At 40.9% G+C, this 27,819-nt stretch overlaps 1 protein-coding gene across 4 annotated transcripts; it reads left to right on the plus strand.

Moving 5' to 3' along the window:
* The first annotated feature begins 333 nt into the window (after nt 1-333).
* On the plus strand, nt 334-26,884 carry G3BP1 (G3BP stress granule assembly factor 1). Of its 4 annotated transcripts, none has more exons than XM_026118622.2 (12): nt 334-484; nt 16,633-16,746; nt 18,045-18,126; nt 18,475-18,648; nt 20,432-20,522; nt 21,064-21,157; nt 21,541-21,748; nt 22,563-22,664; nt 23,316-23,427; nt 23,774-23,899; nt 23,989-24,119; nt 25,812-26,884. In XM_026118622.2, exons 2-12 carry the CDS (start codon nt 16,652-16,654, stop codon nt 26,016-26,018), a joined length of 1,422 nt encoding a protein of 473 aa, XP_025974407.1. In that variant the 5' UTR covers nt 334-484; nt 16,633-16,651; the 3' UTR covers nt 26,019-26,884. The 4 variants fall into 4 exon arrangements, with proteins under 4 accessions (XP_025974407.1, XP_025974409.1, XP_025974408.1 ...); XM_026118624.2 differs by having other exon boundaries at nt 24,010-24,119; XM_026118623.2 differs by having other exon boundaries at nt 21,544-21,748.
* Nucleotides 26,885-27,819: the final 935 nt, after the last annotated feature.

The following is a 27,819-nucleotide window of genomic DNA, read 5'->3' on the forward strand; positions in this document are numbered from 1 at the left end:
TGCCGCCCCTATCTATAACGGGGTTTACCAGCACTTTCTCAAGGGCGCTGCCGTGCGGCTCAACCACACTACCGCGTCAGGCCAGTGCCGCCCCTCGCGCCTAGCAGTCGGGGAGCGTCGTTCTATTGGCTACCTTGGAAATCCATCAGGCCTCGCCCCACCCTAGCAGCGGGCCCTCCACTTCCCATTGGCTCAGTTAGGTGTCGGTCACTCTTACCGCTCTGCGGAGCTAAGCCGCGTGGTTTGCGGAGCGGGCTGCCGCTCAATTTCTCGCCCTCCTTCTTTCCCCAGGGTGGGCCAACCAGCATCCGAGTGAGGGCGCCTGCCGCTCTCTGATTGGCTGCACCGCCTGCCGCCGAGCTAGGCTGCGCGCCGGATATATGTAGCCGGCGGCTGAGCACGCCGTTGCGTGAGGTGCTTCTTGTCCGCCGGGCCGGCCTGTGGTGAAGCGACGCCTCCCGCTCCCGTCCCGCTCCGCTTGCAGGTGAGGGGAAGGCCGAGGGCTTGCGGCCGTCCCGGGGAACGGCCGGCGGAGGGGTTGAGTCCTTCCGGGGACGGTTGCGGGCGGCGCGCGTCGGGCCTGGCTCGAGCCGCCCCCTCGGCGGTAGGCCGCGCGCTGTGGGGGGAGGGGAGCGGAGGGGGTTCCCCCCCGCCCCCGCGGGCCCCGGCCCCGCGCGCAGAGGCCGCCCCAGCCCGGTGGAGCTGTGCGGCGGGCGCCTTTTCCACCTGCCCCGCGGACGGGCTTCGGCAGCGCCTTTGGGGCCTCAGCGAGCCCCCCTGCCCTCGGCGGCAGCGCCAGGCAGGGTCCTGGCGGCAGCGGGGTACAGTGGTGCGCCCGCTCGGAAAGGAAATACTTAAAGAGGAGCGTTATTTGGGGGAGGGCTCCCCGAGGAGGCACACAGCCGAGGGAGGGCGGCCTCGTTGTGCGAGTGGAGATGCGGAGCCGCGAGCTTTGTCCGCGGTTTGCAGAGTCTGCTCTTCCCCCCCCTCCCCCCCCCCGCTGGATTGGGGGGGACCCCTCAGGCCCGGCGTTTAGCTGGGGTAGGCCCTTTCCACGGTAGGTTAGCTGTAGGTTGAGGAGTAATACTCGGTATTTACACGAGTGTGTCAGTATATTAGATTGTAGGTATGTATTTCCCTTGTTCCAACTTTATAGATGGAGAAGGGGGTCATAATTCAAGTAGAAAGTGAGTGTATATCTTATTCCTGATACACTGCATGACCTTGGCTGGATCTGGGATTAAGCCAAGACTTAAATGCAAAGTAGTGTGTTTATGAAGACTTTCCAGTCACTCGTAAGGCCCTAGATGTATTTGTCTGGAGAAGGCCAGAAATGAGGTTTCCAAGCATCTCTTTCATGTCCATTTAGTCTTGGTCTGTATGATATAATGTGTTATTAATTCTTAATGGGCTTACCTGGTGACCTTTTATGTTATGGGTTGCATGTAGTGAGTGTGCCTTACAAAGAAACTCACAATTCCTTACAAAGAATTTTCACAATTGGTTGAAAGCAGCATTTGCAGCAAGCCACCATGTTTCCAGTGTATGCTATTTTTGTCTAGCCTGTGCTCTCACAAGCAGAAGTGACAGCTTTAGGAAATGTGGACACTGCTATCAAGCTCTGAAAGCTAACACTTCCAGGTGCTGTAAATCAAACTTGATGTGCATGTTGGATTGTTTTCAACTACCAAGACTTTTTAGAATGGCATCCCAAAGAAAAGTGAGTGCAGAGGTTGACATGAAAACTGCATTTCAGTTCTTTTCTGAAATCTTTCTTTTGACCAAGTTTTCTATTTTCTTAATTCTTCTCTGTAAAGAATAAACCTAATAAATTTCCTAGTGAGGTAGTTCCATAATACTTGGTGATAAAATGGTCGCATCTTGTGAACCGAACTCACCTTTTCCAGAGATGTTTTGATTGGTATGCTTAATGTAGTGGAACTATTCTTGCTAAAGGACACTTTAGCAGAATGTACAGCTTAGAACATACTAAAAAGTCCAATTGTACAAAATTGCTTAGAAAAAGAACCATACCAACCTGGGGACCTCTGCAAATCTGCATCTTATTTTTAAGTGTAAATTTTTCTTAAAAAGAGTCCTGTATATGTCAAATCTAATTAATCAGTTTGCCAGTTCTTGGCTTTTGGGAAATGGGCAACTGCCTTTTTTTATGCCTTGGTTATATTCTTTTACGTGTGAGTTAATCACTTGAAGGCTAGAAATCATAAGCAAACTAAGGAAGACATGGCAGACAAGTCTTCATGCATATGAGCCAAGTGTAAGTTCCAGGCTCTTCTGTTGGAATTCTGTGGTGGTGGTGGGGATTTGACTGGGGACTGGGCTTGCTTTTTCCCTTTGGTGGCTTTGCAGCCTCAGAAACAGCAATGTACAATAAGTAGGTAGTGGGAAAACTTTTTTTTCCTCACTGTGACTATAAAATCTTGTTCTCTTGCTCTTCTGTCCATTTGTTACTGCCACAATAGCATCAATTTGAGTTCATCATGCAACTGATAATGCTTCAAATTTGAAGCTCTTGATTTTAAATATGAAATCTTTAGGCACTTGACCAAACAGCAAGCTCTTCCTTGCAGTTTTAATTTTTGTGTACTTACATGCGATCTTCTTGGAATATACTCCAAAGATTTGTAGATTTGCTATTGCAATTCACACTTTAAAAAGTTACTCTTGTAAGAGCCAAAGTGTATTTACATTTTTGAAAAGATGCATCTTGGTTTTGATATACCACTCATGTTCTGAAGTGTCTAAGGACGTATCTATTGGGAGATTGGTTCAGAAAAATCAAGCTTTTCTTTCTCCTTGGAAATAGTTACAATTGCGTACAGAGCAATACTTTTTAATGAAAGTACATTAAAGAAAATAAAGATGGTGTTACTGTATGTACACACTGATATTTTTGCTCATAACAGTAGATACTTCTGGGACAGCATTCACAAAGTTAACAGAAATGGCCTTTTGGATGAGTTAGAATATACTTGACTATTGCAGTTTTTAATATTAGAACCTGAACATTTTTGTCTGACTTTAAGTAACATAACGGATGGAAAATGAAAGAGAGGAAATCAAAGTAGAGCATGTCTCAGAGTGGTGCTAGCTGTTAAGCTGGCTTTAGTCTGTTGTGCTTGAACTAAACCAAAGGTGAAAGTGATAGCTTTTTCTAGAAGACTGATACTTGTTACAGCTGACTACCTGAAGTCTCTGGAGTTGGTTTGAAGTAATTGATAACTTCTGCTTGCAAGAACTGCTAGTAGACTTGATAGTCTTCAGCTACTTCATTGGGGTAACAAAATCTGATCTTAAGCTATTCTTAAAGAATGCCTAATAATTTTTGTAGGCAATGAATGTTACACTTCTTGGAGGTCCTAGTTTTGCTATATAAAGTCTTGGCCTATTCCAGAAAGGCATAGCTGGTGGAGTGCAGCGTTGATAGCTAGAAGTTTGTAAGCTGTCAGTTACATACAAATAATCTGTTAGGAGCCTCATTCCTTACTGAGGCAAGTCTGAAATATTGAATTCTAAAGTCTTTTTGTGCTGATAGCCATCTTGTCTTTTCTTCTCTTTTGCCCTGTACTGTTTTCAATTTAACTTACGACTAGTATTATGCTGACTTTTTTTTTTAACCTGTAAGAATGTCATGACGGATCAGTCTGAACTGTTAAGATCTATGTATCTGAGGGTAAAGAATTTTCTGTGCTAAAGTCATGCCTCTGTGAATGTGAGGAGAGAGGTGAAATAACTGACTCTTTAGAAATATCTGTTGCTTGGCATGCAGAAAATATTTTGTAAAATCTTAGTCCTCGTGATTTTAACCCAAGTGGGAGCAAACTTGAATTTCACTATAACATCTGTGTAGCTAGGTGTTCTAGCTCATGATTGCTTATGGGTAACTTTTTTTGCTTTTTAACTTCAAGAAGCAGCAGTGGAGCCAAATGGAAAAATTGTAGGCCCAAGATAAGATAACTGGACCTGCTGCCAGCTTTGAGTTTTTAGAGCAGCTCTTGGATGTCAAAACAAAATCTGTTCTAGTGGTGGAGTCATAGGGTCTAAGTAACTATTCTTCTTTTGAGTTAAGTGGTTTGGAGAGTAGTATAGGCATAAAGCTAAGTTTGTGAGTCTTTTAAAGCAAAAAAAAAATCAGTAAACAAACTTCATTCAGACTGATACTACCCTGTGAGATGAAATTTGCAGGCTTAAAATGCAACTTTACAGAGAAACAGTATTTCTAATCGCAGGGTAAGTTAGGTTGGAATAAGTCCAGTTAGAGATACTGAAGTTCTTCTCCCTAGTATAGGAGAAACCATCTTTGGGAGGATCTGATTTAGGATTTTTATAAAACAAATGTAGGAATATTTCTGTGAATTCCAAAGGCTTTGAGTTTTATCCTCTCTGAAACTTGGGAGAACTCAAATTTTCAAGTGTGAAGTTGGCTTTGGCTTTCTGTCAAATCAGAAGCATCAGTTGTTTTTTCTGTAATGATCAGTGCAACGTACCTGTCTTCCTTGCTCTGATGGTTGAAATGTACTGGTCAAGCTAGAATGAGCTGCTCTGAGTACATCTTACAGCAGGTCCCTCTACAACAACCTCACTTAACTTTCTTTTTTTTTTCCTCAGTGACAAAATGATTGCCAGCTTTTCTCTATCAAACCTGAGCTAAGGATACAAGCAGCCACCAGAACTATTTTAGTACAAAACAGAGAGAGGGAAGGAAGGATATTCCTTTTGTTTTAGAGCTGTTTGTCTAACATGCCCAGTCCCATCTTTTCAGCAGTTGAGGGCTATACTTCTGGAAGTGCAGAAAGGAACTCAAATTATCACAGGAATCAGTGCATATGCAGGCTATTCTGACTGTTTTGGGGGCAGCTGTTTTCAGAGGATTACAAAAAAGCCTTTGTGTTCTTTTAAAAATAAAAGTAGTGGCTGACCCTGCGTGGTGAGACCCATGGCAGGTTACAAGTGGCTTACAAAGTTTTGTCATGAAAATCCCCAAATGCTGATTGAGCTTCAGTTTGCACTTCTGAGCCTGTGAGAAAGTCAGTTTTCAATGGCAGAGTGCTTCAACAGGAGGAAGTCGGCAAAGTAGCCATCAGGTCAGGCCTCTCTTCTTTTTTTTTCTTTCTTTCTTTCTTTTATCCCTCCTGCTGCCCCAGGCATCTCAAAAGACCATAAATTAAGATATGTGTTCTCATCTGGTACTTCAGTATTTATTAGGCAATAAAGCTTAAGTAATATGAACTTTAAATTGGTGTTTTCTACAGCTTCCTCCTCTCTATTCCATATCTCTTTTGTGTAATGAGTGGGACACAACTTGTGATGACTTAAGAGATGCAAAGCTAGGCTGAGAAAGCTGAGAACAGAGGAGAAACATTTCTCATTCCTGTATTATACATCTGTATCATACATTATTTAAACAAAAATAAATAATATGCTGCCTGTGAAACTCAGTGTTTTGATCTGTTTGTAATGTAAGAAATAACTTAGGTATGTTCCTTCTAAGTCTGTGGTATTTGTCTCATGTGACACAGAACAGTAAAACTTTACAAAAAGTAATGTTAAATACCCTAGCTGCGGTCTGAAGGGGAGCAACTGAGGATATTTGGCTGCTGAAAGGTGACCCTTGCCAGGTCACAGGCATAGAGCAGCTGTTACAAGTGTGACCTATAATAAAACCTGTTCCTTGGTGCTAATTCTAAGAACTCAAATGCTTATGCTACTCTTGCAGAGATATTATCATCTCTCTCTCCTTGCGTCCCTGGTTTCTCAGCATTGCTGAATAGAAGTGGTGATCAGACCAAAAAATAGAAAACCAGAAGCCAGCTGAGATAGCTTTAAAAAAAGCAAAGTAGGCCCTGCACTCAGAGAAGGCAAGGTGTGGAGGGGAGAATCTGAGGAAAGTAACTTGGTGAGAGACCCTTGTAATATCACACTCCTGTGATACCAAAACTCTTAGGTTCTTCTGAGCTATGCATTTTGGGTGTTTTTTGTCTTTCTTTTGCTTTTAAGCAGAACTTAACTTGCTGTTTATCTTTGGACAGTAATTGGGCCTTTATGCTCCTTCCCACAGGAAGTGTCTCTTTTTGCTTCCCCCAATCACCACTCCTTGGTGTACAAGTATATATGCTGGTCTCAACGCAGCTGAACTCATGCTTTAGGTTAGTCCTCTCTGTGTTCTTTCTATACTTTTGAACATAGTGCTTTTGAAGTTACTCCTCTTAAATGGTCACTGTTCATTTAGATGCTGACTAATAGCAGTAAAAAAATCTTCAGTTTGTTTCTTATCATTCAGCTCTGCCAAGCAGCAAAAGAGGCACTGAATTTTGTCTACAAACTGATAGACTCCATTGCATCCATTTACTTGTGGTTCACACTTAGGTTTGTTAGCAAAAACACAGGCTGACTTCTAGAATGATAGCTCTTCTGCAGCAATGCATGGTTTGTTTATTTGTATTCTTACAGTGTTTAAAGGGTTGTGCCTTGCTGCTGGGTAAGGCTTCCCATCTGCTGTTGGGAAGCAGAGGGTTTTTTCAGTATGAGCATGGGCACTGTTGAATGTAATTCTGAACTTTTTTTATCTTGTAATAAAAAAAATTAATTACACTTAAAATTAGATGCTTTCTTATCTTGATCATTTTGATACTTTAATTAGAAAGTGGTTAAGCTTCTAATTCAATTTTCTTCTCTTTGTCCATCTGTCTCCTAACTGGTATGGTGCCTAGCTTTTCTACTGTGCCCCTCATCAGTATACCTAAATGAGCTTTTAAAAAAATTCAAGTATGGGCTCTGCCCTTCTGCAGGATCAGGATAATAAGGCACAGAGAAAGTCATTTGCCCAAAGGTACAGCATTCCAGTCACTGACTGATTTATAGGATCTAGGTCTTCGGAATGTCTCTAGTGCTCTGTGAACTGCCTCCCTCTGTAAGTTGCATGGTTGGCTTACAGCAGGCACTAGTTGCTGTAGTGAGTGAAGAAATGACTGTTTTAAGTTTGAGGATCCAGATCCATGTTTTATTAGGTGTTGGTTTTAAAGAAGATTACTAATAAAGCCTACTCTGTCTGCATGTTGTGTTTCGCACTTGACAGTGCTCTGGTCTTGGTTGAGGAGCTCCTGCTTCTATAAGTTCCTAGCAAATAGTGAAGTCTTATGGACTACATCAATGTTTCCAGGAGATGCTAGTAAAAGTTAAGTGCTGGTAACCTCCCAGCTTATGGCAAATTAGATCTTTAAATGTTTCATTATTGATTGGATGAGTTATCCTATTGCTTAGCTTTCAGCCTCTGGCTTCCAAAGAGATTAGATGTAATGAACTAGTGTGTGCAATTTCAGTCTCTTGCCTCTGTTGTAAAATAATGCTACCTTTAAGATCACTTCCCTCCGGCAGAACTCTTTCCTTCTGAATCTGTCAAAATACAAAAAAGTAGAACCAGTTGCAGGCAGGTAACTGTCTGTAATGGCTTTTGCTTTATGTTCATCTTTTAGTTTGGAGTCTTTGCTTTTTTTCTGTATCAGGATTTAATGTATACTGTATTGCTGTGGTGCTGTTCCTTGTGACATTGGCTAGTTCTTCCCCATTGTGTGAGAGACCAGTAATGAGACTATGATTTTAAAAGCAGTGAGCATTTTGGGACTTCTGTTGCTCACCTACTTTGGTTGCTTTTTCAGCACTTCATAATTCAGGCTCGAGGTCAACAGCTAGGGTTCTCCCCGCCAACGCTCACTTGCTCACTCTTGAGGCTGTATTAAAATAAGGGCATCTCACATCTCAATGCATCTGGTATCTTGTGGTGTTTTAAATATACATTTCCTTGAAAAGGTTTATATTACTCTTCCTACTTCAGAACAAGCTGGTGTAATGATATAAATCCCCAGTTGAGACAGGAGCTCTGGAATTTGCCTAGTGATACAAGTTTACCTTGCTTGTATTTCATTGTTTGCTCTGTAATGGTTTTGTTTCATGGCTTACACAGGTATCAACTTCCTCTTTTTTGCTTAGTCAGCAGCAGTAGCAGACAGTAGCCATAAAAATATATATGGAGAGTGGGAATTAATTGGAATTGTTTCACTTTTGTTGTTGATTAACTTATATATCGTATATCATGCCACTTGGGAGGAGTATTAGGGAATCTTCTTTGTGATTTTTATTTGTGCTGACTTTTTTTCTTGTCCAAAGCAACAGCAGTAACTGCTTTTAATGCTGGCTACTCCATATGGATAAATGGTTTGTGGCTAAGCAACCTGAAGAAATCCCAAATGACACTTCATGTATGCAATCCTATTAACTATTGACCAGATGTTTAACTTTCAGTGAAACTGCAGATTTGACAGCTGTGTAATGTGCTTACATATAGATACCCCTATTCTGTGTGAGCTTCTCCGGGTGTTTCTTTATTTTCAAAAAACTCTTTATATTAAGGAATTACTTGGTATCAAAATGAGGGTGTAGAGTTGCATGAGAAGTTTGACCTTCAGGTTTAGAGGGGAAAAAGATCTTCATTTAGGGAGCATATAAATTGTACAGTTGCCTATGAATAGTTGCCTTTGTATAATTAAAGTAAGGTTGTAGAAATGAAAGATCTGAACTGTAATTTATAGAAGTTGATTTGGATGTTGGAAGTAGTGTAACAGCTCTGTGAGAATATATGAGTGAGTTAAACCTGTAGTTAAAAAGGAGAGGCAAAAACTGTTTCAGTACTAAAACTGCACCAGTTTGTGGAGATCAGGCAGGAATGTAATATCAAATGAGTCAGCTTACAGCATACTAACAGCCAAAAGAAAGTGTGGACTGCTGTGTAATATTCCTGTCAAAAAGAACTGTAATGCATTGCAGTAACTTTATTTTTTGATTTACTTGCATTTCAGGACAAAAAATAGTCTAAGGAGTATGGAAGTGAAGAAGATGGTGAATGATGGTACAAGGATGGTATTAAACCATGGCATACTTAATAAATGCTTGTACTTAAATTTTCATTTGTCTTTCTGCTGGCACTGTCACTTTTGCTCACCTTTTTCGAAGGTTTTTAAAATAGCCACGCTCTTTAAGAAATGAAGTTTGGAATTTTCTGACTTCAAATTTTATTTCAATAGAGTCTGTCCTTTGGATCACTATACTGGAGTGTGTTCTGCAATGACTGAGAGCTTTAACGCTGTATATAATGTACATGAGAGATTTTTTTTGTTATACATAGGAAGTCCAGTAGAAACAAGATTCAAACTTCACTGAGATTTTAAAATAATGAGACAGCTAATGGTTAGTTCACTTTCATTATATAGCACTTTTGATCCTCAAAAAATGCTAATCAGTACTAGCTGTTAGGTGTTCTTAGAGCCTATTCTTTGTCTGAATACTAATATGCTAATAGGTTTTGTGAACCTAAATACAAATTTGCTAATACAGAATTTACATCAGCGGTTAGTGACTAGCACTGATTTTCTGCTAACTAGGAGCATTGTAACAGGTGGTTGAATTTGTCACTAGCCAGGTGACAACCAATATAAAGGAGGTATGTCTTTCATTAAGTCTCTTGCCTTAAGAAAAGGGCTGGGTTTTGCTGCAGAAATGTTGTAATGTCTATGTTAGCTACAACTTGAGTTACTCCGTTTGTCTTACATATGTGGCGTGATATGGATATATGTTTCTGAATGAATCTTAAATCATGTGGTCTTCAGCTTTTCCTGTCAACTCTTCCCCTTTCATTGCTATCTCAACTGACAGAAAAATGTGTGGATAAACTGCTCAAAGGATTAAAGAGGTGATAGTTCAATCACTTTGTACTATTCTGCTCTGTGTAGCAGAAATATGGTCTGAAATGTTTGCAGTTATTCCTAGGTCAAGGAACAGGGGAGTAGTAACAAATTGCTCACGAGTGGTAGGGAGCAAGTATTTGCTCTGGAAATGTGTGGCTCATATCATTCAGGTTGTGCTGGCTAGAGAACAAGAACAGATGGTAACTGGCAGAATAGCAGCAGGTGCAGCAAGGTTAAAAACAGATTGTTGTCCTCTGATTTGGTCACATAAAGGTTTTTCCCATTTCTTCTCAGATCTACTTAATGAGAACTGGGCACTATGGTATTCCTCTTCCATGCTAAGTATGAGTTCTGACAGATTTTTTTCACCCTAACAGTAGGGAGGACTCTTTTTTTATCATGTAAATATGTCTAGTTCAATCAGCACAAGGCAAGTTACCTTCAGCATGTCTTCAGTACAATATTAGGATGATATAGTAGAACAGCGTGGAAGATGACATGACTGCTGTTTGGCTAGTATGGTGAGGACTCCTTCACCTGAGAGAGAAAATTTGAAAGGTGTAGTAAGCTGTTGAGATCCGAGAGCTACAGGTAATGGTTTATCAATATGCATGAAGGTCAAGCTTAATATGTTTTGTTCTGGAAGCAGTTGAAAATAATTCTCAGCCTGATTCAGCACTTGACAGAATTGAGTAGAAAATCTGCCTACTGGCATCATTAAACATGAGCCTGGATTTCAGAGGAAGCTAGTTTTTCTAAAGAAAAGAAGTAGAAGTGTTTTTCTAATTGTGAGCATACAGCACAGAGGCAGGATTTTTAACTTTTGTGGAGCAGTTAGGCTTGTATTGTCTCTTAAGCCAACTGGATGGAAGAGTGAAGGTTTTCACGTCTGTCTGCCATTCTTACTCCCACTGCTTTAGTGTCATACTGCCTTCTTTGTAAAGATGGTGTTTCACAAGGGCTTTACAGGAAATAGAATGTCAAATAAGGAAATTGGCAGTGGCACCCACAGTTTATCCGTGTTTTCCCTGTGGTGTTACTTTCCTTACTGCCTGATTATTTTGTGGGGAGTCTGATGTAACATGCCGCAGAAGGTAACACAGGGTTCATAACTGGGTTCTTGCCACTTCAGACTGTGTTCAGTCTTGGACATCTGTATATTTGATGCATTGCACTTCTTCAAAACCACAGATACTAGCAACTTCCTACAGTGAAAGTGGTCTGCAGAATTGGAATGTTTTCTGCAGGCCAGACCCAACCATGGTGTATCATTTTTCTTTCTGTGTAGTTAGCTCTTAAAATATTATGAAATAACTGAAAGCTTCTTAATATAGCGAAGCCTTTTTCCGTGCCAGTTCACTTTTGGTCTTATATTTTCTGCACTCTATCAAGTAAGTAGTATTTCCTGTATGGAGTTGGTACATGGACCTTGTACATGTGCTCCTGCTCTCCCAGTATATGTTCCTCTGGAGCCTGTCAGATCTTTTTCCCATGTATTTTATCTTAGAATTAAAAAAAATGACATTTCTGAGATAAAATAAGTGGAGTTTGAAATTGTTTATTTGTTTTTAAATTTATGAACTGAAAAAAGTGATGTGAATAACCCTGTAGTCATTTGTTGTGTTAAAAGCAGAGCAAAGCCCATCAATGTGTGTAAAACTGGACCAATTTTTGTCATATTAATAGCATTCTAGTTGTATCTTGTTTTCAACCTTAAACTGTGTACTTCCAAGGTAGAAATTTGTGTCCTGTATGTCCAGTTAAATTGGATGCTGTGCATACTGACCATTGCTAGGAGCTTGGGTGTGAACTCATCCTCAAATATGTTATCTGTAATCTATGCCAAGAGGGTTAAACATTAGTTCTTCTTTTGCTTACAGTGTGTGGGGCACTAGACTACAGTTGTCTGAGATGGAAGGAATTTGGCAGGTTGATTTGGGCTTAGCATTCTGTGTATGCAAAATGTGAACTTTCATGTCTTTTTTTTTTTTAATGTTCTTCTCTTTGGAGTTTGGAACTTCTGTTTTGCATTCCTGGTACGAGCTGCAGTGTGGTTATAACTTCCTTTGCAGGCCTACATGAGATGTGCATTTGAAACCACCAGTGTAATATACTAAGCCAGTATGCCATCTTTGTTTTGAAGCTAGTCTGTCATGCATTCTCAGCTTTACAGGACTTCTGAAATGTTACCAAATGTAAGGAAAGCATAAAACAAGATCCTTGAGTGAGCTAGAACAGAGCTTAGAGTATGTATACAAGAGAGTCTGTGTGTGTGTGTTTTATCCCCCCCCTGCCCCTTGCTTTCATAGAATAGTTGGGGTTGGCAGGGACCTCTGGAGATATCTGGCCCAACCTCCCAGCTCGAGCAAGGTGAGCTGGAACAGGTTGCCTCTGACCATGTCCAGTGAATGTCTCCAAGGATGGATGCTCCATGTCATCTGTGGACAACTTCTTCCAATGTTCAACCATCCTCACAGTAAAGAAGTGTTTTCTTATGTTCAGATGGCATTTCATGTGTTCCAGTTTATGCCCATTGCCTCTTGTCCTGTCACTGGGCACTACTTAAGAGTCTGGCTCTGTCCTCTTTACACCCACCCTTCAGATATTTATACATTGATAATGTTCACCTCCCTATCCTCCCACCTTCCCCCCCCCCCCTCCGCCCCCCTGGTGCCTTCTCTTCTCTAGGCTGAACATTTCCAACTCTCTCAGCCTTTCCTTGTATGAGATGCTCCAGTCCTTGAATCATCTTTGTGGCCCTTTGCTGGACTCGCTCCAGTAGCCCCATGTCATTCTTGTACAGGGGAGCCCAGACCTGGATGCAGCACCCCAGATGTGGCCTCATTGGTGCTGAGGAGAGGGTAAGGATCACTTCCCTTGACCTGCAGGCAACACTCTGCCTAATGCAGCCCAGGATACCATTGGCCTTCTTTGCCACAAAGGCACAGTGCTAGCCCACATCCACCTTGTTGTCCATCAGGACTCCCAGGTCCTTTTCTGCAGAGCTGCTTTCCGGCAGGTCATCCCCCAGCTTATAGTGGTGCCTGGGGTGGTTCCTCCCCAGGTGCAGGACTCTGCACTTCCCTCTGTTGAACTTTGAGGTTCCCCTCTGCCCATCTCTCCAGCCTGTTGAGGTCCCTCTGAATGGCAGCATGGCACTCTGGTGTATGAGCTGCTACTCCGTTTTGTCTCACCAGTGAATTTGCCGAGTGCTTTCAGTCCTATCATCCAGGTCATTAATTAAGTATTAAACAGTATGGGCCCCAAGATCAACCCCTGGGGGATACCACTAGTGACTGGCCTCCAGCTGCATTTTGTGCTACTGATCACAACCCTCTAAGCCTGGCAGCCCAGCCAGTTATCAATCCACCTTACTGTCTACTACCTAGCCTGTACTTTCTCAGCTTGTCTATGAGGATGTTATGGGAGATGGTGTCAAAAACATTACTAAAGTCAAGGTAGACAACATTCACTGCTCTCCCCTCATCTCCAAAGCCAGTCATCTTATCACAGAAGCTATGAGGTGATTAAGCACAATTTCCCCATTGCAAATCCATGCTGACTACTCCCCATCTCCTTCCTGTCCTTCACATGTCTGGAAATGATAGCCAAGATTATTTGCTCCATGACCTTTCCAGGGATTATGATGATGCTGACCTACCTGTAGTTCTCTAGATCATCGTTCTTTCCCTTCTTAAGACAGGAATGGTATTTGACTTCTTCCAGTTGTCAGGACCCTCTCCCAATCACCATGACCTTTCAAAGGTAATTCAGTGGCCTAACAATGACATCAGCCAGTTCCCTCAGCACTCAATGGGTGCATTCCATCAGGGCCCATGGACTTGTGTATGTCCAACTTGTTTAAGTGTTCCCTAACCTGATGCTCCTCCACCAAGGGAAAGTTTTCATTGCTCCAGACTTCCCCTTTGGTCTTACGGGCATGGGATTCCCGAGGGCAAGCCCTACCAGTAAAGACCAAGGGAAAGAAGGCATTTGGCACTTTTGCCTTTTGTGTCCTTTGCCACCAGGGCCTCTGGCCTATTTATAGCAGGGCCATGGTTTCCTTTGCCTTTCCTTTGCTGCTTACCCACTTGTAGAAGCCTTTCTTGTTGCCCTCTATGTTCCTTGCCAGTTTCAACTCCCACTGGGCATTAGCTCTCCTAACCCCATCCCTGCATGCTTGGACAGTGTCTCTGTTATTCTTCTTGGGTCACCTGTCCCTGTTTCCACATCTTGGATTATCCCTTTTTATATTTGAGTTTAGTCAGGAGCTCTTTGTTCATCCATGCAGGCCTCCCGCTGCCTTTGCTTCATTTCCTTGGTATGGTATGATCAATTGTTGAGCTTGGAGGTGATCCCTGAATATCAACCAGCTTTCTTGGACCCTTCTTTCCTCCAGGGCCATATCCCATGGGATTCTTCTAAGCAGGTCCCTGAACAGGCTCTCCTGAAGTCTGGGACTCATTCTGCTTTTTGTCTTGCTCCCTGTGACAGAATGCCACACTCTCTCCTTGGAGAGTCCTAAACTCCATCTCATGGTTGCTATAGCTGAGACTGTCACCAACTCGTACATCTCTGACCAGTTCTTTCTTTTTGTAAGTATGAGGTCCAGGAGAGCTCCCCTCCTCCTCAGCTCCTCGATCCCGTATTAGGAAACTATCAAAGCACTCCAGAAACCTGGATTGCTTGTATCCTGCTTTATTGTGCCTCCAGCAGATACCAGCATGGTTGAAGTGCCCCCATGAGGACCAAGGCCTGTGAACATGAGGCTTCTTCCAATTATCCGAAGGAGGCTTAATCTATTTCTTCTTCCTGATTAGTCTATAGCAGACACCCACTGCAGTGTCACCCATGTTGGTCTGCCCACTAACCCTGACCCATAAGCACTCAGCTGGCCCCTCACCTGTCACCAGGCAGAGCTTTATGTATTCCAGATACTCTCTCACATGAAGGGCAGCTTCCTTTCTTCATCTTCCTGGACTGTCCATCACAGGAAGCCTGTATCCATGCATCGTGGCACTCCAGTCCTGTGAGCTATCCTACCATGTCTCCATGATACCAATGAGGTTGTAGCCCTGTAAATGTATACAGATTTCTAATTCATTTCATTTATTTCCTGTGCTGTGTGTGTCAGTGTACAGGTGCTTCAGAGAGGGACTTCGGTGTGCTGACTTCCCAGAAGGGGGGATGAGAGCTTTCACCATGATGTGGTCCCATAGATACTTCCTTATTTACATGCATACAGTTGGGGCAATTCTACTTTGGCCCATTTTTGTTGATTAAGAGGTCCGTTCTGTTTATATCACCTCAGACCCTTTGGTTGCCAACCCCATCCACCACTTTCTTACCTGATTATTGATCATTCTCTTTGTCTATAGGTTAGTTGTGTGCAAGCCTCTTTACCCAGGATGTAAAATGCTGTTCTGTGCAGTGACAAGAGAAAGCTCATCCCGGCATAACTGTCAAGGCATGCACTTTGCAGTCTCCCTCTGGATTAGTCTGCACTAAAGAATGACTTAGTTTGATTTCCATTGTTTTTTTTTTTTCTGCTGACGCTGCCACTTCTTGGAGCTGTTTCTTGTTGCACGGTCTTAAATAAAAACAGACAGATGGATGATGACTCCTGAGTTGCTTTTTAGAGGGCTCAAGTTAGGAGTGTGTTGGTTTCGACTTGTGAGACATACCTAAAGTTTGTGCATATTGAATTTTCATACTATGTATTTGGGAAAGCATTGTGTAGGAGAAGGGGGTTAGAATGTCAGTAATATGAAGAAAGTTCTTTTTCACGTTTTACACCTGGTCTTTTAACTCCCTTTTGGATAACGTCTGCTTGACTTACTGCAGATATCTTTACTAGCTTTTCTTTATTTTCAGCACTACAGGCCAGAAAAATCAGCTAATGTATAGTCTGTAGCACGTCAGCAGCAAAACTGCCAGCTAAGCTCCCATTCTGCTACCTGCCAGTATAATTGGCAATGGCATATGAAGCCAGAAAAACTACTTTTGTTTCTATATTGGGCAACAAGAATATGATCTGGTATTGATATTTTTCTCCTAGTCTGAACTTCTTTTTGAGTGTTTGAAAGGAAGGAAACACATGAATGTGCTTGAACGACCTGCACTGAAGATATACGTATTCTGTAATCCAGCTGTAAAGACTTTTTTTGTAATTTACAGATCCATTGAAATTAGGCACATGATAAATAGATTGATGTGTCCCTGGCCTTAGGTATGGTACTGTTAATTTGACTGATCTGTTGAATTTAAGTGATATGACTTGCTGAGTTTGGGGAAGTAAGAGAAGAGCAGTATTCATTTATGTCCATAGCATAGTTATTTTAATATAATCCGATATTCCTTTTTAATATGACTGATAAACACTGTAGGAATGCTGTGCTTTTGTCAAAAATAGATTGGACTTGGTTTGACCTTTTTAAAATGCTCTTAATACAGTAGTACAGGCTTTGCTTTAGAACATCTGACTTCTAATTCTGATTGTGAAGTCAAGTGAGGTAAGTAGAACTTGGATCGACTGTACATGACTTAGCCACTTAGGAAATCCTCTTGAAGAACCATACTTGCTTGCCACCTGCTTTTTACTAGGGTACATAGGATAATTAAATGCTTGCATGTTGAATTAAACTCCCTCACCCACGCAGCCTCTCCCACCACTGATTCTCTACCCAGCAGTCCTCTCCTTTTCCTCAGCACCAGCAATTGATGACTTTGAAAGCAGATCAGTTGAACTAATTACTATGGTGAAACTGCTAACAGGTTTTGTGTGCTTTACACTGTGATTATGTGGCTTATGTTATCAGTATGTGTACAGCAATGTGAAATATCAGTGTTTTATGGAGCTTTTTATTTTTCTTAGTTTTCAGTTGACCAAAGAAATGGTGATGGAGAAGCCAAGTCCCCTGCTGGTCGGGCGGGAATTCGTGAGGCAGTACTATACTCTACTGAACCAAGCACCTGACTATTTACACAGGTAAAGCTCTGCTTTACTTCATGATTTGTTTTTTGGGGAGAGGAATGTTAAAAGCGGTGAATAAAATCATTCTCCTTGGCTACCTGGATTTAAGGTTTGGGCATTTAAAAGTCTGATTTATCCAAGACAAACTCAAGAGTGTAACTTCCTCCCAGTTTTGATCAACTGGATTAAAGTATGGATAATAAAGTTTACAAGAGCTAGAAAAATGATAGGAACATTGGAAAATACTGTTTTTTATCTTACTAAAAATTTACTCTAGTTGCTGTTGAAATGCTGTTATATGTGCTTTATAAGCTTAGAAAAAATAACTTTGTAAGCCAGAAGTGTCACTTTCATTTATACTGACTGCATCTAGACGTGTTAAGTTGGGTAAACGCTATGTTTAGTTAAACAGTTTTGTGGCCCATCTTGATATAATACCTCCTGACTAGGGGAAAAATGTTGAAAACTGTATTCTTGTATGTTTCTCTGTGTCAGTAGTCATATCAGTAGCTGTTTCTTAAAGGAAAATTACTGAAACTATGATTATACAATAAACTACAATCTCTTGTCTAAATAAACTGTTCTTGTTCAACTTAATTGTTAATCCTGCATTGCTAGAGTTAACCTAGACTTTTGAAGATATGCTTTATTTTGCTGTGCTTTGAGTTGCTAGATAAGTGATTCCTGAAATCCTCCTTCCAGTTTTTGGAACATTTAGAGACTTTTCAAAGTTATGCTCTACTTTGAACAGCTAACCTTCTCTGTCCGGGTTGCAGGAAAGTTTAGGCACGCCATGGATTTCAGTTCTAGCCTTGTATCTGCCGTCAGTCTGGAGTACCATGATGCTTATGACATCTTACTTTCTAATTCCTCTGCGTTTATAAAGGAAGGTTTACTTGCAGTGCTTTCATTACTCTAGATGAACAAAACTTGCTTGTTGCTCAAACTTTAAACCAGAGCTTGAGAGAAGCCTTCAGCATCCTGCATGTTCAGAATACTATGTTGATTTAGAGCTCTCATATAGAGAGAATGAGGCTAAATTATCTAGGTCACATATGAGGCTTTACTCTTGGTTGTTAGTGCTTGGGCGTCTGATATATCAGAATGCTATAGCTTATACAGAAGAACTGTGTGTGTGGTTTGTGGTGTTTTTTGTTTGTTTGTTTGAAACATGCAAAAGAGGATTATGGAACTGTAAGGATGTATTGCAATAATTCAGACGGAAAACTTGATGAAAGTATTTGTAGTGCACTCTTAGAGGCTCTGTGTTCTCAGCAAAGCATAATGTTGTTTAAAATATTTCCTTTCAACAGGTTTTATGGAAAGAACTCTTCCTATGTCCATGGCGGCTTGGATTCCAATGGAAAACCAGCTGATGCTGTCTACGGGCAATCTGTAAGTACTTGAAAAACTTACTGTCCTTGTTTTTTGTCTCCCTTGTGGTTGAGATGCATACCCACATGTGATTCATCACCTTTGCCTAAATGCCTCCTGTTGGAAAATCAGGAGAAACAACTGCCTAATAGTAAACAGCAATAGTTAGTCAGGATACGTCTCCTTTCTAGAAGTTCATAATGTGAAAATGCTTGTGAAGCAAATTTAAAAGCTTGGCGGTATGCTCTTTCTCTCGAGGGTTTTGGAATGCAGTCTAAAACTGAATGTTTTATGTTCTTTTCTTTGGAAACCACTAACTTAGCAGAAGTAGCTCTTGCAGTGTAACCTATATTCCCTTCTTTTTTCTAGGATATCCACAAGAAAGTGCTGTCATTAAACTTCAAGGATTGCCACACAAAGATCCGTCATGTGGATGCTCATGCTACTCTCAACGATGGTGTTGTAGTCCAGGTGATGGGAGAGCTCTCCAATAACATGCAGCCAGTGCGCAGATTCATGCAAACATTTGTACTTGCACCTGAGGTATGCTATATAGAATGTTAATATTACTATAAGCCTGCTTTCATGTCAGGATTAATATAGGGCCTGTTTGGTTCAGTGTTGGAATCTGGAGGATTAGACCAGGAAGATAGTTTACCACGAAGTTCGGTGGTAATACCCTTCAGATTCCTTAGGAAACTGCATTATTTCCATATGTTAATATATTAACCATGGGTATCATCATTACAGTTGTAAATATCCTGACTTGTGTCTACTAAGTATCTGTAATGCTTGTGTGTTCTAAAGTTGTTTTTATCTTTAATTTGCCCTCTTAAAAACTGGTATGAGAAAGGGCTAGTGAAAGAGAAGAATACTTTCTGCCATTCTAAGATGTGGAATCCAAACTTTCTGATTCCATAAAGCTTTGACTTGGAGTTTGAGGTTGCTTTCAACATACAGTTCACATAACTGTAAATGATAGTGATAAGTTGGAAGATCGTTTCATTTTTCAGTTTGACTCTTTCTCCTTTGGAGCTAAGAATTGATACCTCAGACCCCAGAAGCTCTGGCTTCCACTCTTTTGTTGTTATAAACTAGCAGAATTAAAAGCACTATATGAATTTCTTTCAATTGATCCATCTTTTTGTTGTGCGCATTTACAGTTTTGAGCATGACTGCAGCGCATTCTTGACTTGCTGGTATAATGCTGTCTTGCCCCCCCCCCCCCCCCCCCCCCCCCCCGAATAGCTCAGATTTTCTTGAAAGAGGCAAGTTTGGGTTTACCTCTTAAGATGTGGGAAGGACAACTTGCTCAAGCTGTCCTTGTTTCCTTATTACTTAAATATTAACATAATGAATTGTAACTGCAGCAAACTGTTATAAAGTAACTCCGCGCTAGTTAGTCTGCTTCCAGTTGTGTCTTTGTACCAAGCTGTTAGTAATCAAGATAGCCTACAGAAGACTAAAGTTTTTGCTCAGCTTTAGCTGTCAATCTTCTAGGATTTAACTAGGTCTTACTGAGCCTGTCAGTCATAAGGAAGTGACTTAGCTCCTTTCTGTGCTGGACTGAGCAGAATTTCTGCTGAGAGCTCTCTTTCTCACAGTGGTCATTGTACAGACTTTTTATCTTCTCTGCAGTCTTAAAGATTATCCCAGTCTTTCCATCCCAAATGCTCTGTTGCTTTTATGGTGGGTTGGTAACTTGTTGTAACAGCACTTTTATCTTGGCAGAGAACTTGTATCCTTTTATTTTAACAAAACAGTGTTTTGCTTTTTACCACATCTGTGAGGGTGTTATTGATAAATCAGTCATTGAGCACTTTGTGGATTTTCTCCTCAATCAGACTGTGAGATTTGTCTGTACTTCTTGGTCCAGTGCATGGAACAGAGGCATAAATGGCTCAAAGCAGGCTGTTCTGCTTTCTCAGCCTTAATTTGCTGCCAGTCAGAATTTTGCCTGAGTGATCAGTGACTGGAGTTGCTCTAAATAATATTAATTACCTTGATGTCAAGGGATATCATCTGAACTGTGATTATAGTATAGCACTCTTCCCTAACTTTTGTGGAGTGAGAAATACTTCCTGTGTTTGGCAACAGGCTGCAGAGGCAGTTAAACTCACTTAGGTTGGCTGTCTTCCCACTTGGGGATCCTTTGTAGGAATCACTGACTGTCCTGTTTGTATTCCTTTGTACTGTCAAAGTGTCATGGGAGACAGACCAGTGCCAGCCTTTGCCACTGATTGTAAACTTTGTAATGTTGGGGATGGGGGAGGGATTTGCAACTGCTGTAATTGAATCAGTTCCTCCCTTTGTTTTTTTTTTCAAGGGTTCTGTTGCAAACAAGTTTTATGTCCATAATGACATCTTCCGCTACCAGGATGAGGTTTTTGGTGATTCTGATACGGAGCCTCCAGAGGGTGAGTACCAGGAATTTTTGGATAGTTCTGCTAATATTTGTTCCTTGGTCTATATCAATGCTCCATTCCCAGAGCAGAGGAAATCCCTTTGTTTTGAGAAGGCAGATCAGCACTAAGCTTGGTGATCTCTTGGGTTTTTTCCTGGCGTGTAGTCCTACCTTTCTTTCACTATGCTGTCTGCACTTCAGCAAAGAGTTGTGCCAGAGAGACAGCAGTCACCTGAATGTCATAGCCCTCTTCTAACAACGTTACTAAAAAAAGCTGTAAGACTTTTTTTGAGTAGTAGCAATCTACAGTGTAGGCTACAAATCTGCTTTTTTGAAGTAATTTGAAAAATGCCGTTTTACTTTGGTCAAAACTGAGTAACCGAAGTGACAGCAGAAATATAAGGAAGTTTCTATTTTTTGTCATGTCTTAATAGTGCTTCCTATGTGTGCTTTCCAGCAGAGACTTCATCTGCATGTTGTGGAAGATGCCTTAGGTTAGCACTGAGTACTAAAGATGTCTATGGTGTATTTTTTCCTTTTCTGACTTCATTTAGAATCGGAAGAAGAGGGGGAGGAACCCGAGGAAAGACAGCAGACACCTGAGGCTGTTCCTGATGATAGTGGTGCTTATTATGAGCAGACTGTCAGGTAATAATATCTCATTAGGTGAAGTCAGATGTTGTCTAATACAGTTTGTTTGTAGAACAGATCTGTGGTCAAATGAATTTAGTGCTAGTCATGATTTTCTTCTTTGACAATCCAAGATTTCTGTTAGTAGGGCAGCTGAAACCTGTGGCTGTTAAGCTGAACGCAGATTTTTCAATTGACGTAATGCTTTTGCCATTCTGTAGTATAACAGTGTGGAACTTGCATCCCTGTGCAGTGTAGCCTTATTCAGACAAATTACCTGTTTCGCTATCTTGAATATGATGTGATTAACTTCCGAATTTAAAAACCAGCATTCCTTACCACCTGCTAATGGAATGAAATACAGTATCACCTTTTTGCTTGCTTTTTGTGGTGCTCTCTAGTAGCAATGACTTGGAAGAACATGTGGAAGAGCCAGCTGTAGATGCAGAGCCTGAACCAGAGCCAGAACCTGAACAGGAACCTGAACCAGAGGTGCAAGAAGAAAAATCTGAGCCAGCATTGGAGGAGTCAGTTCCAGAAGAGGCTGCGGAGAAGAGTCCTTCTCCAGTTCCTGCTGATCCAGCCCCTGCAGTGCAGGAGGACTCCAGGGTAATGAAAATCAGTAGCTCTTTTCTATGATGTGATGGTTTCATCAGTATGTTTGACTCTTCCGTTGTTTGAGTGTGATTTCCCCCCCCACACACACACACACACTAGCAAGAGGAGAGGAGATATCTGGGATCAGAAGTGTTTACATGCTTTAACTTTTTCCCCTGCCCAAATTACTCTTTTCATGACCAGTTGGTTCCTTCCCAGTGGCTGCTCTCCAATAAGTAGTTGAAATTGTCTAGTAACTGCTTGGTCAAAATATGAAGACCTAAACGCTGCATATATTTGGTAATGTGGGAACTGTGACAATAGTTAGGTTTAAATACTTAATTAAAAAAAAATCAGGCATTTATTTGTAAAGAGAGCTTCTGAAACTTTGAACAGACCACAATGACATACTGAATGAAGAAAATGGATGAAATGTGACTTTATTCCTAGCTGGGGATACTTGTCACTTGTTAATGTTAAGGAAGGTGAAAGACAAATGGGGAGTCAGTCAGGAAGGCAGTACTTTGGTTAGCCTTGATCTGATGCTTGGTTTTAGGCTACTGCTGTGGCATGTCAACTCTACACAGGATATAGAAATTGGATGGAAGTGTGACTGCATTATTACTGTACTAACTCTTTTGAATTGGAATGATTCTAAGAAAGTTGTGAGGAAACTGCTAGTGGCTGGATCCAAAATTTCAAAGTCTCAAAAACAGCTTAAAACTTTGTTACTGTTATTCTGTGTCTATTAGCTTACACCATCAAGAATGTATTTCAGAAGGATAAAGTCATCTCAAGTTATGAGTAACAATCTTTATTTCTTCAGACATTTTCATGGGCATCGGTAACCAGTAAGAACCTTCCTCCTAGTGGAGCTGTTCCAGTATCAGGAATACCACCTCATGTCGTGAAAGTACCCGTCTCACAGGTAGGAATCCTGCACCAAGAGCCATTTACTGGCAAACTGGCTGACAGTAAGCTGAGGTGGGGGGAATATGGTGAAACCTACTTGCTTATGATCTGAATTTTCAGAGAGGCTGCATAGGCTTTCAAACACTTTCAAAAAGTGTTATTCCTTTGCTTTTTGGTTGAGAAGGAATCTTACTCCTTACAGAGGAAAAAAGGAATATTCATGTGAATACAGACTGTATCTGCTATCTAAAATGAATGCACCCTTTTTTAAAGGAGAGGCAGTTTCTGTAGCTTTTTTCCCTGGGCCTGTTTGAGTGTGGTTTTGTCCTGTAAGTTTGTTGTAATAAATTTTATCTGCTTAATTGCCACGGTACTTTGGGCAGAGGTACTTTATTGTACGTAATTGTGAATGAGGCGACTTGGAAATTTTAACTTTGCATAGTGGAGTGTCGTGTTTGCTTTGAGCATACAAGCCACAAGCAATGCAAGCTTACGTGACCTAATGACCTAATTTTATAGCCACTGGTGAAAAAGAACTGTGAATTTAGACTTTTTCCCCTGTAATTTCCAGTTTTTTTTATTAATAAAACTTGTTAGTGGTTTGATTCAGCTTTTCAGAGCTTACTAGATCTGATTCTTGCCTGTTAACTTCTGTGAATCTATGCAGCCTCGCCCTGAGACAAAGCCTGAATCTCAAACTCCACCACAGAGACCTCAGAGAGATCAGAGAGTGAGGGAGCAGCGAACAAGCATCCCACCACAGAGGGGTCCTAGACCAAGTAAGAAAAGCTAGGAAGAATAAACTGTTTTGTGCCTATTTAATGGTTTCAGGAAACAATGTCATGGCTGATTAAGGTTTGGAAGTGTCACCAACTGTGCTAATAATTGAAAAATTTGTAGAAAAAGATATTTTAGTTGATCTCGCCCTGAATATCTACTCCATTTTAGAGCTGAATTTCACTAGTGTTCTGTGAAATACCTAGGTGTCTCTATGTAAAAATAGTTTGAAATCTGGATCTTTGGCAATGTGCCAATTCTGACTATGACTGACTTTTTTTTATTTATATTTATTGCGGAGACTTGCTTTTCTCAAACAAATTCTATGGTTTTTTATTATTATTTAAGTTCGTGATGGTGATCAAGGTGATGTGGAAACTAGACGGATTGTGAGATACCCAGACAGTCACCAGCTGTTTGTTGGGAACCTTCCCCATGATGTGGATAAAAGTGAACTAAAAGACTTTTTCCAAAGTAAGTTACTTGCTTTGTTGTACTTCTCATGGGGTTGGGGGTTGCAGCCATAAGCGTGGTCAGCAGAACATTCTAATGTATGACCCAAGAACTTGGCTCTTCTCTTGCAGGCTATGGAAATGTTGTTGAACTCCGCATCAACAGCGGTGGAAAACTTCCCAATTTTGGGTTTGTGGTTTTTGATGATCCTGAACCAGTTCAGAAGATCCTTAGCAGCAGGGTAAATAAACTTTTAGTCAGTAGGTTTGTTGGTTTGTTACTAATAGGTAATGTTTTCTTGTATCCCTCTAACGAGAAAAGATATTCCAGCCAATCCCCTCCTAATTCCATATGCATCTTAAAGTAAGGATATTTCTTTCCCTTCTATCCTAAGGCTTGTAGAGCATTTCTGCAGGCCGAGAGTCTTTTGCTGTTAGAGTTGCTTATAGCAACTTAAGCAAACGTGAACTTATTTGTTACAGACTGATTTCAGTATCTTTTGAGCCATTTCCAATGGGAAATTGCTGAGCTGTGCAGAAACAGGTAAACAGCTTCCAGGGAGACAAGATGGAGAGAGTCTGAGCCTACGAACAAGTAGGATCTTGTGAAAGTAGAAGAGGTTGAAAAGGAGAAACTATACTAGTGTTTAGATTGAAAAAAAAAAAATTCTCCTAATAAAGGCAGGAGGCACCTGCTCAGCTTGTCAGGCATGATTGCTAATGAAAAATTTTCGTCCTGTGACTGTATGGAGTGGTAGTAGGCAGTGAATCCAGACGCAGCATAACAGCTCTGCAGTGTGCTCCCTTACAGCCTAGCTTTTCACCAGACAGGGACTTCCTTTCTTGCTTACCTCCTTACTGTACTGCATTAATGCCACTGCATTTCTGGCCTTACATTAAAGGGGGGGGGGGATACAGTGTGGATTTACTGCTTTGCAGATAGGCCCAGTGTTTTGTGCAAACATATGTCCTTAAACAGTAGGACTTCTTTGAGGGTAAGCTTTGCTATAAATGAGTTTTAAAGGCTTTGGTAGACTGTTAGCCAAAGAAATTCAACCTGTTGGCTTATATGGAATGTGGAAGTTTGCACTGGAGTCAATAATGAGGCTGTAATGAGGTGCTTTCACCTTTCTGTCCAGCACAGCTGATGGCTAGAGAAGGGCAATACTGCTTCATCCTTGGACCTGTGCTACTTCCGTAATCAGTTCAGCAGAAATAAATGACTAGCCTTTCCATTTGATGAAAAAACATTCTCCTTGTGGCAATGATGAGATCACATTTTTATATTCTTGTGCGTTACGCAAGCGTTGAAATTTATTTGAAATGAGTGAGTCTTTATTCTTGAAATTCTTTAGATTTTTTGCAAACTTCAGCTCTTTGTTTGTAATGAGGTTTATGCTGAATGTTGCAGTTCCGCTCTTCTCTGCTCTCAGTTCAGTGAGGTGTCTTAATCAAATCACCAGTTATCACTGCAATTCTAAATGTTGAGCTTGACATAAGTGGAAGGCTTCATTGGCCTGTTTACCACGGTGGCATATGGAATCTGGTATCTTTCATGCCAAAAGAAAAATCAACTGGGACTCTGCCTGGTGGTGAACTGTGAATTGCCACATACTGATGAAAGTGGCGTACTGTTAATAGCTTAATTCCTTTTAGAAGAGGTGTCAAAATGTTTAGTGTTATGCCTGAGATCACTTTTGAAAAGTCTCAGACTTCTTCACATGTGGGTGTTTTAATATATGTATCTTCTCCAGGAAAGCGTGAGACTGGATGCATAGTTTGACTCTAGCCATTCTGTGTCTATTAGCCATTCATAAAATGTTTTAATTTGGATTGGAGAGACTGATACGCAACAGGGCTGCAGAAGTCAGCTTGAGATTGGAGAGTTACAGATGAATCATTAATGAAAGTATCTGTTCTGCTTTCTTTTGCAGCCCATCATGTTCAGGGGAGAGGTGCGCTTGAATGTGGAGGAGAAGAAAACACGAGCTGCCAGGGAGGGTGACCGCAGAGATAACAGACCACGTGGACCTGGAGGCACTCGTGGGGGGCTGGGAGGTGGGATTCGAGGGCCTCCACGTGGAGGAATGTCCCAGAAACCAGGATTTGGAGCTGGAAGGGGGATCGGGCAACGCCAGTGAATGCATCATGGATGTTGACGTGGTGGCGCAACCCCTTTTTCCTGCAGATTTATGAATTTCAGCCTTGGGTATCTTGGAATGTGGCCCTAGCCTGTTATAGACTGCTACGTTTGATACTATTTTGGCCCCTTTTTGTTTGTGTTATGGTTTTGTGATTTTTTTTTTCTAGTCCTTGTCCCAGATTCCAGCTTTGTGGAACAACGTTTTAGGAAAAGTGGATTTTAAAAAACTGAATTTCTTTGCTCACTTCAAGCTTATGGACTGGATTTTTTTGGTACCAGTGGTCTTTCCTAAAGGAATGTTTTCTTTTTTTTTTTTTTTTTTTTTTTCCATCCCCCCCCTCTACTGAATTTGGGTGCATTTCAGTCAGTGGAATAATATTTCACGTGCGTGTGTTCGAGAGCCTGTAGGAAAACATAGTACTTGGCAAGTATTTCAAGGGCAGGAAAAAACTATCGATTTATCCCTTGAGGGTCATACAAACATCCTCTGGTCCGGAGATATTGCCACTTGAAAAATTGACATTCATCTTTCTCTTTGTGGCGCTGTAAAAGTGGAATAATGGGTATCCGTAGAATCTTTTTTTTTTTCTTTTGATACATGATCACGGAAAGGAATTCTAACTACTGTTTTACCACTTTGAAATTTTGGATTGTGGGATAGGTTTTAAATGTCTAGAACTTGACTCTTAAAACACTTTTCCTGAACTTGTGAAATTTTTTATTGAAATAGGGAGTTTTTTCATGTTTAGTTTGTATTTGTATAAAAAAAAGCAAAATTGTTGTGCCTTCTATTTATCTCTCATTCCAGTCTTGGCAAATTGTTAAAAAAATAAAAATAAAAAAGGTCTAGATTTGCTTTATCAAGTCAAGAGTATGTTGGAGTTCTTCCAAGGGGAGGAGGTTCCCCCATCTGTCACCAGCTTCAGTAAGTAGAGGTGGTGTAGGTGAAGATTTTAATACCTTCTGTTCATCAGTTTGGTTGCATTTAAGTAACCATTTCTTCTGAAAATAAGTACTTTTTGGGTGCAGAATTTCATAACAACTTTGATTTGAGGCTGGATAGGTTCCATTATAAATGTTCAATAGAAGTACTTTTTTTGCATTCTTTTGCTTCTCTCTGCTGTATGTGATAAGGAGTTACTTTTGCAGTTTAGGCATCAATTTAATCCCCTGCTTCTGCCAGACCTGAAATAGATGGCATTTTTTGTTGGAGGTGCAGCAGGTGCTCATCTGTTCAATAACTTAATCAATTCCAGGACACTCTCCACCTCTGAAAGAAGATTAAACTGAAAATACAAAACTGTAATTTCACTTGAAGAGATCTTGTAAGATTGTACTGCACAGAACAGCATTATTATTTCTTATTTTTGTAATGTGTGGCATTCAAAACATCTGAATGAAAATGTCAGACCTGAGCTTCTGGTAATAGTTGAAAGCTGCTTACTAAGGTTGTTTTGGTTGTTTTTTTTTTTTTTTTTTTTTTTTTTTTTTTTTTTTTTTTTTTGTTTAACCTGTGTCAGGGTTCAGCATTTCCATGGTTTTTAACATATAATCTCTGTGCAGATGCAGTATATATCTCTTGACCTTTGCTTGTTCTAAAGCTAGAGCAGAATTGCCCTGCCCCACAGGGCAGATATGTGTTACCTGTACCAGAACAATAACTTGTTGCCATTTACTTGCCAAAGTTAGTGATTGAGTGTGGTCTGACTACATGTCAGTAGAGTTTTGCGTTTTTGTTGTGTTTTAACTACATCTTCATTGTTGTATTGTGTTACAATATTTGTCCCTTCCCTGCTTAT

The sequence above is a fragment of the Dromaius novaehollandiae genome, chromosome 15 (genome assembly GCF_036370855.1).
Source record: "Dromaius novaehollandiae isolate bDroNov1 chromosome 15, bDroNov1.hap1, whole genome shotgun sequence".
Lineage (NCBI taxonomy): Eukaryota > Metazoa > Chordata > Aves > Casuariiformes > Dromaiidae > Dromaius > Dromaius novaehollandiae.